The sequence below is a fragment of the Perognathus longimembris genome, chromosome 24 (genome assembly GCF_023159225.1).
Source record: "Perognathus longimembris pacificus isolate PPM17 chromosome 24, ASM2315922v1, whole genome shotgun sequence".
NCBI classification, from domain to species: Eukaryota; Metazoa; Chordata; class Mammalia; order Rodentia; family Heteromyidae; genus Perognathus; species Perognathus longimembris.
The window spans coordinates 26,633,812-26,649,020 of NC_063184.1; the positions used below are offsets into that span (position 1 = coordinate 26,633,812).

Here is a 15,209-nt window from a genome sequence, read left to right on the forward strand (position 1 = left end):
AAGCAACTTCAGTTCACCTCAACTAGAAATCTCAGGCTGCAGGGGGCGGGGGCTCATTTGCCACCTTCCTATTGGTCAGTGTTGCCACCTGTCCCTAGTCTGTGGTGAAAGTACACACACACACAGATGTCCAATTTCTCCTTGGTTTTCTGCTCAGCAAATGCCCCCTTCTCTGGGGGTATCTAAGTTCAACTTGCTTCTGATGTTTTGCCAAATGAAGGAAACATCACAGTTACAAATAGCATAACACTATGAAATGCCAATATTTAAGAGCATTTGAGTTGCAACAGAAATTGACATACAGTTATTATTTATCACACCACAAACAACTTCAGGAGAAAGCTTTCATACAAGCTTCACTGCTTGATGGGCTGTCAGAACTACAGGTTTATCACCTATCTGCAACGAGTGCTATGGAGGCAGAACAAAACGGACGGATTACCAACCAGCTTTTTGTGCTCTTTTAAGTGATCTTGAAACGAACGGGACAAAGATTTTTTTCATGATTCACAGACAGATTCTGAATCAGAAACAGTATTCTTTTCCATAGTTTAAAGTGCATTTTCTAGACAATTCTCCTCCCTCAAGTTTGTGTGATACTTACAAGGTTTCAAAATGTTTTCAAAGCTATCACCATGGTTGGGTCCTTCTAATAACCTGAGAGGCAACTGAGATGCAGAACAGGCGAGGGCCAGAGCTGGGGGAGCAGAAACCGGGGGCCTCTGGCACCCCACACAGCACATTAGAGCTAGAGGGGCTATTCAAGGAAGAGTACCCATACTACCATATTATTGTCACCATCATCTCCATGAAAAACAAACAAACAAATGTGCTCATCGTCAAGCATCTTTTATTTCAACTGTATTTATCTGCATAGACATTTTAAATTCAGAAAGTAAAAATAATCCCAAATTTGTAACTATTGACTCAGACACTCAGATTACTCAAAGCCATCTCCAACCATACAGGAAAAGAAACACTGAGCATTTGAACTGCCCCAGAAATTGGTATTTGGTTATTGTCTATTCATCATACGATACTTCCCTTAAAAGGCATTCAGACATCTGTCACTACTCTACCTCCTTCCAGACCTGCAAGTTTATCATGTATGGTCCATGGATACAGTGTATCAAGAAGACCATGAGGTCTAGTGGTCTTCTGGTATAGTCTGGCTTTTTTTTTCTCTTTTTGTGCATCATTCCACTCAGACCCTGTGGCAATATGTCCTGCCAGCACTTTGTAGAAACTCTAAGTCCTTACCTGCTATAAAAATGACTAGCCCTAAAACTGTTTGGTGTAAGTGAATTGAACACCTCAGGGGGGGAAAGGGAAAGGGGGAGGAGTGAGGGGGGAATGAGGGACAAGGTAACAAACAGTACAAGAAATGTATCCATTGCCTAACGTATGAAACTGTAACCTCTCTGTACATCAGTTTGATAAATAAAATTTTGAAAAAATAAAATGACTAGCCCTAACTTAGACACCGACATATGTCAAGCATGCTGATTTCTCCTTTGTCATAAGGTACAGGTCTGGGTTTCAGAAGGAGCTGTGGAGATTGCCATTTCTGAAGACAAGCACAACACTGTGAGCAGACAAAAGGTCCAGAGTTCCCCTGGTAAAGGCCACTGAACAACCAGCAAGCAAACCTTCCCTGGTGACCTCCCCAGCGGGGAAGCTCCGCACCTCCAACCAAGGCCAGGCTCACAGCTGCCTCGAAAAAACAGCTGCTTTTCACGACATCAAAGAGCACCATTTAAGAATTTAACATTTAAATACAACCAGCTTTTACCCACCTTGGAGCAAAAGCCTCAATTTTGGCAATAAAAAAAAAAAAGAGGCACGTTGTTCAGCTAAATACTAATGCATTCTGTCATGTCAGCTGAGCCTTGATGGGTGCTAAGGTAATCCTTTCAAGACAGACTTCCCAGAGCGCTTCTTTACCATGGGATTTGTTCTGTGCTAAGGCCCGCAAGATTAGTCACTGATGACCTGATCTAAAACAGTTCAAAAACCGTTTTTATACCTAAAAATCTCTCCCATAAAATTCTGTAAGGCCCTCCAAAGCATACCACAAACTTTTCCTAAAAACAGAACTAGGGACTGAACTCAGAACCCAGTAAGCGTTCTACAGCCTGAGCCCCAAGTCCTCTTTTAGTTTCCTTTACAGATAGGGTCTTGTATTCATGCCTAGGACCACACGTCACACTAAGCTCTTCCTACCTCTGCCTCCCAACGCGTTGAGATTACAGGCATGCGCCATCATACCCAATCTGTTTTCTCATTCATTTTTGATGGCTGCCTTTCGCGGGACGCTGTGCTTACCCCGCACCGTCCTTCAGAATCACTCATGCTCACACTTGCCACTGCGTCCACTCGGGTGCTTTAGAGGATCTGTTAAGGCACAGCTCACATGGGCTCGCCTGTAGAGTTTCTCGTGGGAGGCTGAGAATTTGCACTTCTGGCCAGTTCCTAGGCAGTGCTGCCCCGGCTGCTCTTCCCAGAAGGGCACTTGATGCCCCTTTAGGTTTCCAGAGCTTCCTACGCAGAAATGCTACCACACCTTCCTGGGTAATCACTCTCGACACGTCAAAAGCCCCGGGTAGACCAGGGAAAGCCAAACCCACTCTTCCCTTGCTTTCTGCTTCATCCACCCTTATCTCCAGTAAGGAAAGCGTGTCAGCATTAGAGGTGCTTAAAAGCTGTTTTGCTGGGCCTGTGAATTAACGATAGCAGGAGAAAAACTTGGCATCCTTGCTTCCATTTTGTATGTGTCTCTACAGTCGCTTTGCAATCACCTTGGAATCTGAGAAGGGCAGGAGTAATTAATATCTTCATGACAAGGGACCAGAACTACCCCTAAGGAATAATAGCACTTCCTCAGGGCAGACCATTCACAGGTGATGATGACTTCTTTATCTTGACCAGTGATAGAAGAGAGTAATGAAAGAAACACACACACACACACACACACACACACACACACACACACACACACACACACGCTGCTTTACAATTCTGGTTAAATCTGAAGAGAGATAAAAGTCTCAATCTGTCTGCTGCTTTGCTTATAGCAGTATCACAATTTATAGAAAGATGAAACAAAAACATGAAATAGGCCAGGTGTTGGTGGCCTATAATCCTAAGCCAATCAGGAGGTTGAGATCTGAGGATCCTGGTTCCAAGCCAGCCCAAGCAGGAAAGACTCTTACCTCCAATGAACCCCCAGAAAACCAGAAGTGGTGCTGTAGCTCAAAGTGGTAAAGTACTAGAGAGCCAAGGCCCTGAGTTCAAGGCCCACAGCTCACAAAACAAGAAGAAAAAAGAAAAAAAAGCAGGAAACATACATAGGTAGACTTTAGTGCCGGCCCCAGTTACTGCACTGGCGACAGTTTTCCTCCTGGGAGTGAAGTATTTCTCCTGGTCCTTGGGTTCCTGAGGCCATTTCCACTGGTGTTACGTATAATAATCACTAAGGTACCAGGACTCTCTCAGCTCTGGGCCAGCCTTCTGCCTGGAAGCATTTTCAGCAGTGTTGGGGGGCAGCGAGGAGGCTCACTGAAGTAGCTGATTCCAAGAGTCAGTGATAAGGAAGAACAGTACACCATGGTCTAGCCTAGTGCTTTCTAGAACGCTAACTGACAATGCCAAACCCTGAGCTAACACTGAGATCATCGTTTTCTCTCACAAACACAGATACTTACTTCCCTTCGGGTACTGGACAAAGAGGCACCAGTTGGGCCAAGGCAGGATTTGGTGCCATGAGTCTTTCCATCTATATTACCAAGTCATCCTAACAGCACTCTACCTTGATCTTCAATACCCCCCTTCAGGCCCCCAACAGCTTCAGGTCACCTTTCCCACAGGCACTTGTGGAAGACACTGCATTGCCGCCTTGCATTCCAGTCCCTTTCAGGTCACCTGGGCCTCATTGCACTTCCTTAAGCATTTACTGGATGTAATTGAGACATACAGATCAGAGAGTGCACATCAGATGTGAGCCATTGCCAAAGGGGGGGGGGGGGAATCAAAGACATTAAATTCAATTTGGAGAAAAGCCGTAATAAATGCCCTTCAGGGGAAGAATTCCAGCCACCGTATCAATGAAATTTCATAATACCTGCAAAATATTTCAATAGTCTATTATTTCCAGGAACATTTTAATGAAATAATGCACGTAACCCTCCAAAAAACTTTTCCTAATAAAACTAAATTCAACCTTGGGATAAAATACAAAGATTAAACGGATACTCTTAATATTCTTAGAAACATGGAGCCTACTTAGGTCGTATCACTAAAGTAAAATAAAAGTAGTACCACAGAATGAAATGGTTTTTAAAGGAAAAAAAGAAAAGAAAGGAAAGGTCACTCACCTTAAGACTAGTTGGAGCATCACATCTTCGCAATGTAACCCGATGAGCGTTCTGAACAATGCCAGGGACACCACACAGAGCTGGAGAGTCATTAACACATTCTATTTCAGATACCAGAACAACAACCCTCATTCCCACTGCTGTCAAGTAAGTCAGAATTACAAAATAAAATGGCTTTCTTTCCCTCAGCAGTTTTATAAAACATACAGTGCTGCCAGAGAGAATGTGTACTGAGGATACGGGCTCTCCTATAGGAGGGGGTAAGGCAGTGTCTGGGTATGTCATATGCAGAATTATCCTACAAATACACCTGTCTCTTAGCGTCAGCCATTAAGGATCCAGAAAACATGCTTCTTACACCTCCACCTCTCCCTCCTCTTCCTCCCCCTCCTCCTCTATTTCCTTCTCATGTCTTTTCATCCCCTCCCCTTTCCTCTCCTCTCCTCCTCAGGTAATTTGTCCTCTTTACTTTTAAATATGGACTTGGTTATTCATAGGCCAGAACTCACAGAAAACTGCAGGCAACTTGGTCCACTGTCTTTTTGAGGGCTCGGCTTCTGTCTTAGCTTTGGGGACACATATTCTCCTTGGTTCCATTTCCTAAACCACTTGGAGTGTGATGATGTACTTCTCAAAGAAGTTCTTTTTTTTTTTTTTTTTAAACCACCAAGTCTTTCAATCTCTGATTTCCAAAAGGGAAAAAATAAACTTCCAAATAGCAGTGATACCCAAAGGTATGTTATAAAGCCATTGTACTCTTTTGAGAGTAAGCTTTCATCAATCTTCCAGGCCATTTAAGTAATTTAGGCTCTCATTCTTTGTACAGGAGAGTAAGTGCTAGTTCATCTTGGAACAGGATGAGCCTCAAACCCGGTCAATGAAATCCATAATGGGGTGGTAAAGAAATAGCTGTACTTGACCTGCCCTGAAACATCTCTTTTGTTCAAGGGAAGTCATATACCTGTAGTTAGTCAGAAGCAAAATATCTGCCAATTCCAAGCCACTGCCCACGCGGTCCCTTCACCTGGAATTCCTGTTCCCATCTATTCACAATGCAACTCTCACTAATTCTCAAGGACTTAGGTTAGGTACCATCTCCTCTTGGAAATACTTCTTTCCTTCCTCACAATATTACCACTCAAAACCTCCTCTGCCCAGTCTCAATTAGGTATCTATTTTATCTATTGTCACAAATCACAGCCAGGGGGAAGGGGCTCAATGATACCTTTGTTGAGTTCTTTGTTCTATGTAAAGTACCTTATTAAATACATGACTCACAACTAATGTTCCTACTATTTTGTGGGTTAGCTTTTCACTATTTGATGGTGTCAATATGTTGACGGTGAAAAGTGTTTCATTTTTCTGATTGATGTCCAATGTACCTGCCTTTTATTTTGCTGTTCATGATTTTGGTGTCATATCTAAAAAAAACTATCATCAGGTCACAAGATTTACTCCTATGTTATTGTTATTGTTGTGTTTTTTAAGAGTTTTATAGTGTTAGCTCATGCATTCAGGTCTTTGATTCATCTGGAATAAATACGTGACTTTAGAATTCTGGGTCTCTGACATTCCATACAAATTTAGGAACGAAGGGATGGCGATCTGGCTCAAGTAGCAGAGTGCTGGCCTAAATTTTGGAAATCAGCTTAAGAATTTCAGCAACGAGGATGGCTAAGAATTTTACAGGGAATGCATTAAATCTTCACATCAATCTGGAGAGTATTCTTATATTAACAATATTGGGTCATCATTTCTTCCTAAGTATTTTATTCTTTTTAATGCTATTATAAATAGTATCATCTTCTTAATTTGATTTTTGGATTCGTTACTGCTGTTGTATAGAAATTATATTGGTGTTTGGACATTAGTCTTGTATGTTGCAACCTCATTGAACTTGTTATAAGTTCTAATAGTTTTTAATGTATTCCTTAGTTTTTTGAATACACAAATGCGGATGGTTTTTCTTCTTATCTGAATGATTTTATTTTCTTATTTAATTTTCCTGACTAGAATTTCAAGTACTACACTGAATATAACTGTTGAATACAGACATTCTTACCTTATTCATTTTTTAAGGGAACAATTTTGAACAAATTGCTCTGAGTTTTTCAGAGATGTTAGATATTGAGTTGAAGAAGTTCCCTCTATTCTTTGTTGATAAGTTTATCATGCTGATAATAGTCAAATGCTTTTTCTGTATCTTCTCAGATAAATATGATTTTTTCCTTTATCCTATTGCTATGATGTATTATATTAATTGATTTTTTTAGATTTTAAACCAACTTTGTAATTCTAGTTTGGTAACTCTCATCTGATCAGAATATAATCCTTTTCATATATTCTAACTTCTATATACTAGTGAGAATTTACTCATAATAAATATTAGTCCACAGTGTTTTATTTTCCTTCTAATATCTTTGTCTGCTTTTAGAATCACTCTGAGCTCATAGACTGAAGTGGAGTGTATTCCTTCCTATTCTGGATTTGGAAGATTCTGTGAAGCATTAACTATAATTATTCTGCTTTATTTATTTATTTATTTATTTTGCCAGTCCTGGGCCTTGGACTCAGGGTCTGAGCACTGTCCCTGGCTTCCTTTTTGCTCAAGGCTAGCACTCTGCCACTTGAGCCACAGCGCCACTTCTGGCCATTTTCTAGATATGTGGTGCTGGAGAATCGAACCCAGGGCTTCATGTATACGAGGCGAGCTCACTTGCCACTAGGCCATATTCCCAGCCCAATTATTCTGCTTTAAAAATTGTGATAAACATAACAGGTGAAATTTAATTTCTTAGTGAGTTTTAAGAGCACAATTTAGTAGTGCTAAATAAATTCACACTGTCATGCAACAGATCTGTAACATAGTTATAGCAAAACAATCTGAATACCCACCCCTCACGATCTTCACCACCCACCTCCTGGCAAAAACCATTCTACTCTGCTTTAGATGAACTACTTTAGGTGAACTAGGCTCATAGATGGAATCAAGCAGCTCATGCCTGTGACTGGCTTTCTTTACCTCATACCATATCCTCAAAGCTCATTAGTGTTGTAGCGTCTCAAAGTACATGCACATTTTCCTGGTGATTTCTTGTCTGACTCCTAATTACTTAGGAATGTGCTCATTAACTTCTATTTGTGGATTCCCCAAATTCCTATCAATAACTTTTCATTTCAACCCATTGTAACCAGAGAACATACTTTGTGTGGTCCTTCTAAGTTCATCGAGTCTGTTATATGCACTGTCATACAGTCTCTCTTGGAGAACACTCCATGGACACATGTAGCGAATGGACAGCACTGCTCTGATTAGATAGGCTATCAAGTAAATATCATTCCTACCATACCTCTTTTCCTTTCCTTTCTTTTGAGACCAGGTCACGCTACATCATTCTTACTAGTCTTCTGAATCTCCTGCTTCAGCCTCACAAGCGCTGGGACTGCAGGCACCCACCACCATGTCCAGCTCTTGACTGTATTTCTTCAGTAATTTCCTTAGCAGTTGCTCTGGGTCCCCCAGTGTAAATTTAGCTTATCAGACTCTAGGTTTATGCAAAATTATTTCCAGTGAAACATGGAACTGTTTCTATTATTCTCCCATCCTCCCTCTTTATGCTCTTATTAGGTTAGATATGTTACCGTATATACGTTACAAATCTGAAGATACAATGTTATTCTTGTCTTTAAAACAATAATTTCTATTACCTGGGGACTGCTTTAGGTAGGGAGTGTGGATACGATAGTGGCACTGATGATGTTAAAAGGATTTTTCAAAACAGAACTCCAAACTAAGTAATCAGCACATCAACTCATAACTTCTTAGACTTTCACTTCAGAACACATGGACATAAATAGAATCGCTAATAACTGAAACTGATACACTCTGTCCCTCTGCTCTACCTGCACCTAACACAGTTCTGCCCCTCTAGAAATGTGTTCTGCTTGTTACACAAAAGAGAGGGCTTAACATAAGCCAGGGGAGGAAAATGTCCTTCCTATCAAAGGCAGTGCCTGCAACCTCCCTGACAGGACTCAGACTTCACTCCTACCCAAACAGAAAGAAGTTAATGGCTGTAGGAAGAAAAAAGGAAAGAGAAGAAAATGGAAAGGAAAGTAATAAGAGTACAAGTAATCCAGTTTCCTGAACAAACCCATGGATGGTGAGTTACAAGGCCCTTCCTCCAGAGCTTGCCTTACCCGAAACGGGGTGTTGATCCGGCTGGTGAGTGTGTCCAGGATTTGCACATTCTCATGCTGGTGCAGGAGGATGAAGCGCAGGAAGATCTCCAGGAGTGCGGGCTCCGAAATGCTGCGCAGGAAGAGGTCCAGATATGCCGTGGTGGTCATCACCTCCTCCACCGTCACCTGCGACCCATGAGAGAGCGAGCACAGGTGAGCACCTTCTCCACGCAGCCACGCTCGCTCCCCAGAGACCCCAGCCCTGCCACCGTGACCCCATCAAGAGCACATCTGCCTCAAAAGCTACTCATCAGAAGCTCACAACCTGCTCATAGTCCAAAATGCCTCATTTCGCTTCCATCCTTTACTTCTACCAGTGAGGACAGAAAAGCAAAGGTGACGGAAGGGAGTCAAGTGTTCTCACAGTGCTAATTATCAAATGCAATTCAAATACCATAACGATTTTAGTGCATAATCAAAACTGGAGCGGGGGCGGGGGTTGCATGAAAGTATCTGCATAGTTAGTATCAGATTAATTAGAAAGCATCGTATAACTTGTTCAATTATTAGTCATTCACTAAACATTTATTGGGATCCCTGCCATGTACTAGGAACCAGGAACATGAGGATACATTTTATACCCAAGAAGATGAGCTATAACAAATGAAATAATAAATTGCAAAGGAGAAGTACAGACAGAATGTGTACAGATGTTCAGATGTGTTACTGAAGAGCGAAAAGTCAATTTTTACAGCTGAGCAATATACATAAAGAGCTATTTAGAAAGTGCTATAAGAACTTACTGCTTAATAAAGTGACTGTGACTTTTTTATAACACAAATTAATATTTTCCACCTATATGCTGTTCCCATGCTGTAAAACATCAATCTCTGAGTGACTAAGACTCTAAACAGTCAAGTTTTTCAAAGAGATGAAGATCTGATGTGATGTTCACGGCATCAAAACTTGAGCCTTACACATTTCGATTGGGAACATTTGAAGAGCTAGTCTGTGCTTTTTTATTTGTTCTGTTTAACATAAATGTAGTATCTCATCTTGATGATTAGGGGTCATCATAGAGTTATCAACTGTTCCACCCACCCTCAGATATGTAAGCTCTGACCTGCCAAAGAAACAGTTAAACCTTTCAGATTCCAACCCCACACCCTAGAAATCCCTGCTGGGAGTCCAATGCACCTGATTCTAAATGAAGCAGATGGGAATGTTTTCAGTGAGGACATCTCCTCCTTTCTGGCTTCCCATCTTCTTTCTTCCTCTGTTAAAAGTGTTGGCTGCCACTTTGTTGTACTATTACCGTGCCGTTCCTTTTAGACTGCATTCCTCTTCCCCTTTTAATTTTCAGCTTTCAAAACCCACAGATCAGTTTAGAAACCAGATGTCCAGATCTGCTAGATAAGTGTGGATAGGCCCTGAGTGGAGGCATCTGTGAATAAAGGCTTGGCAGCATCTATTTCGGCTGCTTCAATGGCTTTTTTTTTTTTTAAGTTCTTGGTGCTCAGCTGTGTGGTGGATAGATGAGTCTAGGTGGATACGATATTACCAAGTCAGCAGTCTGTTTTCTTTATTCTTAACAAGGCCACTCTTTCGGAATCTATGAACACTCTCACTGCGGTGCCCTGAGTGGCGAGGCCCCCCGAAACACTCAACACACCACACCGTCACCTGACCACTTTCAAGAGCTCTCTGTGGCCCAAGTAGCAAGGGAAACAGGTGAGTTTCAACACTGGACAAACCAGTGACAGTGAGAAGAGTGTTTCTCACAGGCTTCAGAGCCCCAGCCCTGAAACAAGAGGCTCCACCCTCGTGCTCTCCATCCTCGTGCTCAGGCTCCCTGTTCTCCAGTCCCAGATGGACAACACTTCTTAGGCTGTCCCAGGACACACCCATCACTAGCCCAGTGCAAGGTAAAAAGCCTGGTTCACAGAAGGCATTTCTCATGGGTGAATGACAACAACCCCCCACCCCCACCACCTCACCTTACCTCACCTGCCAGAGCTGATCTGAATTTTTAGTCCTTTCTTATCCTCTGTGTACATTCTCAAGGCTTAGAAAAGTAAGGGTGTTTTATTTTTCCTTTCCTTTCCTCTCTTCCTCTTTTCCCCTCCCCTCCCTCCTCTTCTTGTCTTGTCTATTCTCTTTCTGCCACTTTTTTTAATGCCAAGGACAGAAACCAGGGCACTGAGTTACATATCCAACCTTTGTTGTTTCAAGACAAGCTCTTTCTCCGTGCCCCCAAACTAGCCTCAAATTTAGGTCTCTTGACTCAACTTTACCAGGGCTGGAATTATAGGCATGTATGACCACTACTATCCCTAAGTATTAGTTCATATTCACTTGAGTACTATAACCTTAGGGTTGTTTAGCAGAGACTTGGTGGGAAATGATTCAAACAAAAGTCTAATTCCCTAACAATCTTGACTGACAAATAAAAATACTGTAAAGTGGGTGCTGGTGGCTCAGGCCTGTCATCCTAGTTACTCAGGAGGCTGAGATCTGAGGATCACAGTGTAAAGCCAGCCCGGGCAGGAAGGTCCGTGAGACTCATCTCTAATTAACCACCAAAAAGCTGGAAGTGAAGCTGTGGCTCAAGTGGTAGAGCGCTATCCCCGAAAAACAACAACAAAAAGCTCAAAGACAGTGCTCAAATCACCAAAAAGGGGAAGGGGGAGAGAAGTACTGCAGTGTGATGGCTGCCACTGGTCCATGTGTTATAGTTTCTTTAATACCACATTTCCAACTTTACTGTGCACTGCTGACCTATTGCCCCCCCACCCTCTGCCAGCACCACGTCATTCCCCCCCTTAAGTTACACTGCCCTTCATCAGCTCAAAAGTGCGGCAGTATCTTGACTGTAGTATCTGAGTCTCAGTCTTGGGGGTTAAGAGGAATGGAGGGCATTTAGCATCTTTCGTTTGGATAAATGAAAAGACTTTCTCTTTAGAAAGCGAAGATGTCATTTAAAAATGCAAGTGACTTTAGAAGGAACTTGGAAAGGCAATATTTACAAAACATGTAATAAATATTACAAAATAAAAACAATTCCATTAAGTATCAAGGTTGCAAACTCTTTATAAATTGAGGTCACACTTACCTTACATTAATACTCCAATCAGGAAAACGGTTCCTTTCTCTTCCTTCCCTTCATCCCATCAGACACTCAGAGCCTCCAGAAGCCTTTTATCCCAGAAAATCTTTCCCCGCCCCAATCACTGTACTTTCAGAAACTTCTTCTAATCCCCCCACATAGGCAACCTCCTTAGCCAGGCTGAGACCAGAGCCTAAGTGTGATTACCTGAAAGCTAACGATAAACCACTAGAGGAAAGACGCTCTGCTGTGCGGAATGCAAAATGGAGTATTCCACTAATGCCCCAAAGTAGTACAGCAAAGCGGGAAGGGAGCCAACTTTTCATGTTCCAGAGAGGAAAAGCGACCAGCTGTAAATCTCTTATAGATGGCTATTAATATTTGCTTACCTCGTTCTGTAAAGAACTGCAAGAAGCTACAAACTTAGACACACTAACGGAAGTAGTCAGTGAAGCTCTAATGCAGTGTCCTATCATATATAGTGTGCCAATATTTAAAGACAGTATAGCCTGAGAGTATTATTTTATAGTAGAGGTGTACCACATGATTGAAGGAGCCTAAAGAAAGCTCAGTTTCCACAAACAAATAATTATCCTTGATTGGATGAGGACACATCTGCTTAGGCACTCTGTTATGAGCTTGCTTTCTAGCCCAAGTTCTAGACTAGAGCCCTATCTCATATACAGTACTTGATTTTATTGCTCTCAAATGCCATTTAGTTCCTATTTGGAAATAAATCTTTCTTCACCCTCCTCCTTTACCCTCCTCTAGCCATTGCCTGGCCCTTCCCCATGTCAGTGCTTTCACCAATCCCTTAAACTGGATTTTTGAAAGTATAGTTTGAGGCTGAAGAATGGGTGAATGAATTCAATTTACTGGTTCACTAATGGTTTAGAGCAGATTCAAACAGAAAATGTTAGTGGACTCTGCATGTAACAAGCACAAATACTGTTCTGTGAAACTTAGGCATACATACTCTGTTGTACATCTATCATATATGTATGCTAGTAAATATATATAAGCAAATGTACAAACACACCTCTGACTGTGAGAAGCAGTCCAGAACACCAGAAACACCATACAGCGGTACAATTCCCAATGTCCTGTAGCATCTGTCACCACTGGCTCTAGTAACCCACTCCCCATCCTTCGGGGTCTACTACAGCAGGGTCCGGCCTGGAAGAGGGACACAGAGCTGAGGTGACTTTGCTGAACAGGAAAGCAACTGAATTTTCGTTCAGTTGTCTACTCCTTTTTCACCTCAGAGCTCTGAAAGTATACTTTTCTATTAGAATTTCAAGCTTCACAGAAATAGACCAAATGGACAGTTTGTTTTCTTTTTTTAAAAAGGCAGTGGGTGGAGGAGGTGACAGCATTTGTCACATTGCACTTTATCATAAAGTCAAAACTCTATTAAAAAAAACAGAAGGCCGGAATACAGCAGAACCATCATGCCCACAATCATGGCAGCCCATTAACTTGATGCGTAGGAGTGAAATTGAACATATAGGCACTCTGACCTTTCTGTAATCGGCTCTAGGTGGGCGATTCTATTTGCATCTAAATTAGCACCAGAATCCTCCCTGTGATGGCAAGTTTATGTGCGTCCTGAAAAAATAAATTTCCAACCTGCTGATGGTTTTTGTTTGTTTCGTTTGTTTGTCTGTTTTTAATTTTGGGGGTCTCCTCGGGGTTGTTTTTGGTGATCCAGTCACACTGGAGCAATAGATGGATCCTACCTTCTGACACTCAGGTAGGGGACCGACAGGAGCTCAGGTGACTCTGACACCTTCTTTAAGTTAGAAGGCTTCTTTCCTTGGCTTTTGGTTCTGGTGGGTCCCACCTGTGAGCTCTAGGACCTACCTGCTCCAAGGAGGAAGAAAACAGTACGTCTCAGGAGAACACGGCCCCCTCAAAGCAGCAGAGGGGGAATGGGGCGATGGGGGCTGATCACAGGAAACAGGAGTGAAAGTGTCTTTACACTCTGGTCTAGTTGCAAGTCTGCTCACTGCAGCAGTGAACAGGCAGGGGGTGTATCACCCATGGGCAGCCATGGATGGGCTCCAGGCTACCTTCTTTCCTCCAAGGACACAGGACAGCCAGAATAATACTCAAATGCAGAAGGGTAGGCACAGACATTCTGATTCTCAACAAACAGCCCTCACTGTTTCAGCCAAATATTTGAGACAGAAAGCATTCAATTATTCAAAAGCTGAAAATAGTCTGCGGTTGATGAGCTGAGTGCCTTCCCTCCAGACCCCCTTCATGCCTGCCTTCTGCTCCTCAAGCTCAAGGCCACACACTACATTGATGCCACTGCAGGGAGCAGGCTGGAGAGGTGGGCGGAGGTGACATTCAAAGTCACCAAGGCTGGTTATGCATTCCCCAAACATATAAGGAAGGAGGGGAATGAAACTAGTGGCTAAAACGAGGGCTTCAGGAACACGTTTTGAGGAAAATCCATTTCAAAGAAAAGCCTGTCTCTGCCAGGATTTTCCACAGCATTTCTTCGATGCACCTGTAACAGAGTGCATACGTAAATAGAATAAACTTATGTCTGAAAGCAAGCAGCCCTAAATAGCATGTGCCTCTCTGTCTACCCAACAGAAAGTGGACTGAGGTTTGCCAAGAGGAAACCAAGCAAAGAGACACACTCCAGAGAGCAGTGCCTCTTGTCCTGCTTGGGCAATGGTGGCACTTCTCAGGTCAGGAGGCATCTTTGCTGAGGCTGCTCCTCTGAGCCTGCCTGCTCTCCACACTCCGAAACCGGCTCCAACTAGAGGTACGTGAACAAACCTGCTCTCACTCACCACCTCTACCAGGAACACCCCAGGTCTTCTGGATTTCTTCCTTTCAAAGACACCACAGGCTTTGCAGCCAGACAAACTCAAGTTCTAATTCTAACCTATTTTACTTGTGTGACCAGGACTGTGTTACATAATCTCTCTGAGCCTGTTTCCTCCTCTGTCTTTCAAAGTATTGACAGGATAGACACTATGTTGGAAATGAATGATACAACTTGTCAGGGAGGGGAACTGGGTGAAGAAAAGCTGGGAGAAAATGAGGAAGGGGTGACACTGTTCAAAAAGAAATGTATTCATTACCTGACTTATGTAACTAACCCCTCTGAATATCACCATTATAATATTTTTAAAATAAAATAAATAAGGGGCTGGGGAGATAGCCTAGTGGCAAGAGTGCCTGCCTCCGATACAGGAGGCCCTAGGTTCGATTCCCCAGCACCACATATACAGAAAACGGCCAGAAGCGGCGCTGTGGCTCAAGTGGCAGAGTGCTAGCCTTGAGCGGGAAGAAGCCAGGGACAGTGCTCAGGCCCTGAGTCCAAGGCCCAGCACTGGCCAAAAAAAAATAAATAAATAAATAAAATAAAATAAAATAAATAAGGATAATGGCATAAATCTCACAGCAAAGGGACTCAGTAAAGGATGATTACCATTATTTTCTGTTTTGGAGCATCAGTTTAAAATTGGATGGAGGACGGGGCTGGGGATATAGCCTAGTGGCAAGAGTGCCTGCCTCGGATACAC

At 42.6% G+C, this 15,209-nt stretch overlaps 1 protein-coding gene across 1 annotated transcript in view; it reads right to left on the minus strand.

The window, feature by feature from the left end:
• Fhip1a (FHF complex subunit HOOK interacting protein 1A) overlaps positions 1-15,209 on the minus strand; it is a 63,650-nt gene that overhangs the window by 15,384 nt on the left and 33,057 nt on the right. The window contains exons 5-6 of the mRNA XM_048333659.1: positions 8,574-8,741; positions 4,374-4,453 (exon numbers count right to left, since the gene is read on the minus strand). Of these exons, the coding sequence (XP_048189616.1) occupies positions 4,374-4,453; positions 8,574-8,741 (248 nt within the window). The remainder of the gene's footprint in view (positions 1-4,373; positions 4,454-8,573; positions 8,742-15,209) is intronic.